Source organism: Myotis brandtii, unplaced genomic scaffold (assembly GCF_000412655.1).
Source record: "Myotis brandtii unplaced genomic scaffold, ASM41265v1 scaffold163, whole genome shotgun sequence".
NCBI lineage: Eukaryota > Metazoa > Chordata > Mammalia > Chiroptera > Vespertilionidae > Myotis > Myotis brandtii.
In genome coordinates, this window is record NW_005355962.1 from 675,512 (window position 1) to 681,613 (window position 6,102).

General features: G+C 41.7%; 1 protein-coding gene across 1 annotated transcript in view; it reads left to right on the forward strand.

Moving 5' to 3' along the window:
* Positions 1 to 6: 6 nt before the first annotated feature.
* MANBA (mannosidase, beta A, lysosomal) overlaps positions 7 to 6,102 on the forward strand; it is a gene marked incomplete at its 5' end in the record, with an annotated part of 117,379 nt that continues 111,283 nt past the window's right edge. The window contains one exon of the mRNA XM_005862299.2: positions 7 to 105. Coding sequence (XP_005862361.1) covers positions 7 to 105 — 99 coding nt within the window. The remainder of the gene's footprint in view (positions 106 to 6,102) is intronic.

Below are 6,102 nucleotides of genomic sequence, written 5' to 3' on the forward strand. Positions count from 1 at the left end.
TTGCGGGGAAGTTGGAGGATCCGCAACGGGAACGGCTCCCTGGAGCTGCCCGGGGAGGTCCCCGGCTGCGTGCACACCGCCTTGCTCCAGCGCAACCTCATCCAGGTACCCTGTGTGGCCGCCCCCGCGAGCCTGCGCCCGCCTTCCCTTCGTGGTGGGAGGCCCGGGACCCGCCTGGGAGCCCCCTGCCCCGGGCTCTTCTCCTCTGTTGGGCACCGACTTCCCCTATGCAGCTTGTGGTCTTTGGCGGGCACTGCCAAGGCAGTGTATGTGCTGTTGAAGAAGCGCACCGCTGGGGCCCCGGCTGGATGGAGGCTGACCCGCGCCCCGACCTCAGTAACTGGAAAGCGGAAGTTTCCTTAGAGCACAGGCCTTGCTACTTGTGGTGCACTTACCGCCTCAGTTCTCCACTGAAGCGTGGATGGAAAGGACGTGCTGTCACCCATAAAGCCTAAGGCGGGGATTACTGTTTCAGCTACCTGGATACTGCAGGGGACTATTGTGTTTTGCTAAGTAAATGCTAACTGTATCTAGTAACGTCTCAGGGTTTCATTTTCGCGGTTAGGCCTCAGGGAGTCAGATTTGGGGTTTTGCAGCACATGGGTTGAGGAGACAGACCTGCAAGTGTAAGGTTAGGGATGGTCAGTGCAGGTGTGAAGGCTGCATAACTTTTAAAGCTGATTGGGATAAGAAGAAAGTTGCTCTTTCTTCTCAAGGCATGCGATGTGCGTGTGTTTAATGGATGCTCTAATTTATAGACGTGTGGAGGACATTTTCCTGATTGATTGCCAGTGTGTGCAGATGTTTGCAGACTTTCACCTTCCGCTGTCTTCATGGTTCCACCTGCTGCAGGTCATTTTCCCATCCTATGATTATCTTTGGCCGGGACAAGATGTACATTTAAATATATATATATTTTTATTGACTTCAGAGAAGAAGGGAGAGGGAGAGAGAGCTAGAAACATCAATGATGAGAGAATCATTGATCAGCTGCCTCCTGCACGCCCGCACTGGGGAAGGAGCCAGCAACGTAGGCATGTGCCCTGACTGGGAATCCAGCCCTGACCTCCTGGTTTATAGGTCTATGCTCAACCACTGAATCAGGCTGGCGGGGCAAGGTGTACTTACTAAGTAGTTTGCATGCATAGTCTCATTCCTTATAAGAACTCTATGGAACGCGTCTTTGCATTAGCCGGGAGCAGTTAGGAGAACTTATCAAAGATCACACAGCAACAAAGTGGCAGAAATGGAATTCTAACCCAGGCTGGCCTGACTCCATAGCCTGGGTTCTGTACTATTCTGCTCTTACGCTGGTGTTTTGAAAAACCATGTATTTTTGAAGCACTGTGGTTCACAGACAGGAGTATCATTCAGATTTTACTTAAATGACAAGATGGTCAACTAGGGTTATTTTCTGCATTAGCTTTTTTTCAAGAATGTAAGTCAGAAAGGAAGTGTATTTGACACTGTCTACAGTCCAGTTTATTTTTTAAGTAAATAATTCTCTAACTTACGTACTTTGTTTTTAGTTACTCAATCTGTGGCATAGACCACGGCTGACTTTGGCACCCTGAGGCTTCACTTACACATGCCTTGAGAACGCCCGTGTGCATCGCAGGGCCTCTCCTTGCCTCTTTGCACTGGTGGAATTAAGCCAATGGGAAATCATTAGTGACTTTAGCAAAGCAGATCCGTGTTACAGGGCCACATATCAGGAAACAGTGTTCAGTAACTAGTTTCCTCATGGGAATAGCTTACAGTGCCTATTAAATCTGTTCATAAATTCTTAGGAAAACTCTGTTTCAATAAGGTGGATGTGGGTCTTAAATGGTAGTGGGATGAGAGATGGGGGAGCTTTCTGGGGCTTGGAGAACTCCAGGCCAATTGACAGTAATCATCAACATCAGTGTCATTGTTAAATACTGTGATGTTATAACACCTGCTTTATTACATTCCTTTTCGGTGTTGACCTCAGGAGATATTCTAGAGTTTAGAGCAGACACTGGCCCAGATACTGTGTTTACATGAGAACTTGAAGCACATCTTGCCGAAGTCATTCATTCATTTATTCATTTACCTAATTATCTCATAAGTATTTATTCAATACCTCCAAGGTGGCAGGCACTGTTCCAAGTGCTTGATAGCGAATGTTTAAGAAAACAAAGTCTTTGCCCAATAGAAAATCTCTAGTGGAAGAGAGACAATAAACAGATTAATATATAATATAATGACAGGTGGTACCCTGAAGGAAAATAAAGGAAGGGGAAGTGAAGGTCGATTGGGAAGGATTGCTACTTTTAAAAAGTCGTTAAAGAGAGGCATTTGATAAAGCGACTTTTTAAAGCAGAGGTCTTTTTGATGAGGTCAGTTTTAAGAAGTGCATTCCCAGCAAAGAGAGAAAAACGACAGGGATAGGGAAGGGATAGGGAAGGGAGGGTGCTTGAAAGTTCCAGGAATAGTAAGCAGGCCAGTGTGGCAGGAGCCCTGTGAGCCAAGAGGGTGAGAGAATGAGTTCAAAGGAGGCGGGGAGGCAGATCATGCCGGACTTGTCAGCCATGGGGAACACTTTGGATTTTAATCTACAGGTGATGGCAAGTTATTCGGTGTTTTGAGCTTGGACTTGCATGATTAGATTTGCCTTTTAGAAGGTATTTTTAACTGTTGTGTGAAGAATACAATGCATCAGAGTGGAAGCATGGAGGCCAGGTCGGGGACTATTACAGTTGTCTGGGCAAGAGATAATTCCTGGCTTAGGCCAGGGTGGTAGCAGGGAAGTGATTGTGAGAACACATTTTAACATGGAACATACAAGATTTGTTCAGCTGGATTAGTTGATAGATTGAATGTGAGGTGTGAGAGAAAGAGGAGTCAAGGAAAAGTTAAGGATTTGCCAGTCTGAGTAGTTGGTTAAATGGAATTGGTATTTACTGAGAGGCTCTGTGGCCAGCCTTGGGTGTTTGTAAGTGATTGTGTGTTTCCTATACAGAATCTAAACCTTAGGCGTCTTAGCCCTCTCCTAGAGGTAATCATTCATTCATTCATCTTACTATTATGCCATACACTAAAAGAGGCATTAAAAAAACAAGGGAGACTCAGCTCTATTTTGTGGGAGGCCACATTGTAGTGAGGCAGAAAACCTAATTAATAACCTTATGATAAGTGCATAGATTAGGGGACTCTTAGGAATGTTCTCAGCTTTTCCGTGCAATTCCTTGGTGGTGTAACTTTGGAAAGCCTTAAAAAAAAAAAAAAGATTTTCAGCCCTAACCGGTTTGGCACAGTGGATAGAGCATCGGCCTGCGGACTGAAGGGTCCCAGGTTCGATTCCAGTCAAGGGCATGTACCTTGGTTGCGGCACATCCCCAGTGGAGGGTGTGCAGGAGGCAGCTGATCAATGTTTCTCTCTCATCGATGTTTCAAACTCTCTGTCCCTCTCCCTTCCTCTCTGTAAAAAATCAATAAAAAATATATTTTTTTAAAAAAAGATTTTCAGTGTGCCAAAATTAGAAAATAGAGAAAAGTGAGAAGAAGAGAACTTGGAAACCTGACTTCCAGAGATACTACTACTATTAAAATTTAAAAATACACTACATCCATTTGGAAGTTTTCGGTGTATACAGATTTATCGTAAGTATTTATATATTCAGTTTAATAACCTTTTTATGCTAAATATTTTGTGACAGTTTTATGTGCAGTAAAGATATTTCTACAAACCATGTTTAATGGCTCTTCTAAAAAGTCCATTGTGTACATTTGCCATCATTTATTTTCTTAGATAAATTTTTAGAAGTGGAATTGCTGATTCAAAGGGTATGCACTTTTTTAGTCTTTTAATATGAACTTCCAAGTTTGTTCTCCATAAAAGCTGTACTAGCTTTATACTCTCATCATCATTTTAGCAGAATGCTTATTTTAGGTGCAGATTTGGATATTATTTTAAAAAATCAAAACAAAACAATGTACTTTCTAGTGGGGTTAAACATATTTTATATTTTTAATATGTTTATTGGTGATTTGGGGTTACTCATTTATAGGTTTTAATCTATTTTTCTATTGGCTATTCATCTTTAAAACAGATTTGTTAGACCTCTTGTTATTTAATTTAAAAAAAACTTTCCCATTTGTTAATGATTATTTTGTCATACTTTTAAAGTTCTACATATTGAAATCTTACAAAGTTTTTTCTTTTATGATTGTTTCTGTCTTTGGGATTATGCTTTGAAAGTAATCCCCTCTCTTCCAATTAAATAAATATTTACATATGTTTTATCCTTTTAATATCTTTATAGTTCCTTTCTTATATTTAAAAAAGTTTTAATTTTATATATTTTTATTGATTTCAGAGAGGAAGGGAGAGAGAGAGATAGAAACTTTAATGATGAGAGGGAATCATTGATCAGCTGCCTCCTGTACGCCCCCTACTGGGGATCGAGCCCACAACCTGGTATGTGCCCTTGATCCAAATCAAACCTGGCCCTTCAGTCTTCAGGCGGATGCTCTATCCACTGAGCCAAACTGGCTAGGGCTATATTTAATTTTTTTAAATTTTTATTTATTTTATTATTTTTTCAATCTTTAATTTGTTTATTGATTAAGGTATTACATATGTGTCCTCATCCCCCCATTAACCCCCAACCCTCCTCACTCTGCTCTCACCCCCCTGTTGTCTGTGTCCATTGGTTGGGCTTATATGCATGCATACAAGTCCTTTGGTTGATCTCTCCCCCTTACCCCCACCCTCCCTTACTATTCCTCTGAGGTTTGACGGTCTGATCGCTGCTTCTCTGTCTCTGGATCTGTTTTTGTTCATCAGTTTATGTTGTTCACTATATTCCATAAATGAGTGAGATCATGTGGTATTTATCTTTCTCTGACTGGCTTATTTCACTTAGCATAATGCTTCCCAGTTCCATCCATGCTGTTGCAAATGATAAGAATTCCTTCTTATATTTAAAATTTTGATCCATTTGAATTCTTTAAAAATGGACAGTTTTTTTACTCTATGATTTGAATAATGTTTCTTTTGTCTACTGATATAAAACACTAGTGGCCCAGTGCACAGATTCGGGCACATTGAAAGGAAATTAATTAGAAGAAATATTTTAATATCACTTTTTGCCCTTTCTCTATAATAGAAGCGTCAACCAAATTTATGATCTACAATGATAAATCGAAACACGTATGCGATTGGCGACAGTGAGAGCTTTATATGTATCACACATGCGCTAGTCAACTTAGCCTTTTATACATATAGAGTAAACTTGCTTATTTAGACCTGCTTTCTGATTTAGCTAAACTTTTTCCAGCCCAGTGAAGTACCCCAACTTCTCTTTCAGGTAATTGTCAGCAACACAGCAGTAAATAATCAACATGAAGCAGATTATTATTGTAGATCATGCAGGGAGAACAAAGGATAAAATATTTAACTGCAGCAGTGTTTGACTATATTCTGTGCAGTGAGAAAACCTGAAGTCATTTTCAAGTTCCACCATTTCTTACTTCTTTTCAGTGGGGTCAAGGTTCTAAACTTTCTAAATCTCCATTTTCTGGATAATGAAAAGAAAATAGGATTCCACCAAGTCTCCTATCTACCTACTCCAGGACTTCTGTGAGGATCAAATGAGATGAGGCACGTGAAAACGTTTCACAGACATTTGGTTAAACTGTAAAATGATTGCACCTGGCTATAAAGCAAGTTGTGTTCCTGGGCTGAAGAAACTCCAAGGAGGCTAGCTGCTAGGGAGAGGAAGCTGGGTGTTGCTACGTGATGTCATTACCTGGCGCCCACAGCCACCATTTCCAGGCTGGGCTGGGCTGTGGGCTGTATTTTGCACCATGGGGTCTTGGCAGCGTTGGCTGCAATTTGGTGGGCTGTCACTCTGGGGTGGTGGCAGGGCCTGTGTCCCACTTGGGGGAAGCTGAGTGTTGCTTTATCGGCGCCAGGTTCGCAGTACCATTTCTTTGTAAATGGCCAATGAGAGTCATGGCAGTTCCTGCATGAGCATCTGACCCCTCGTGGTCAATATGTGTCATAGTGACCGGTTGAATGGTCAGAGGGACACTTTGCATATTAGCCTTTTATATATATAGACTAGAGGCCCG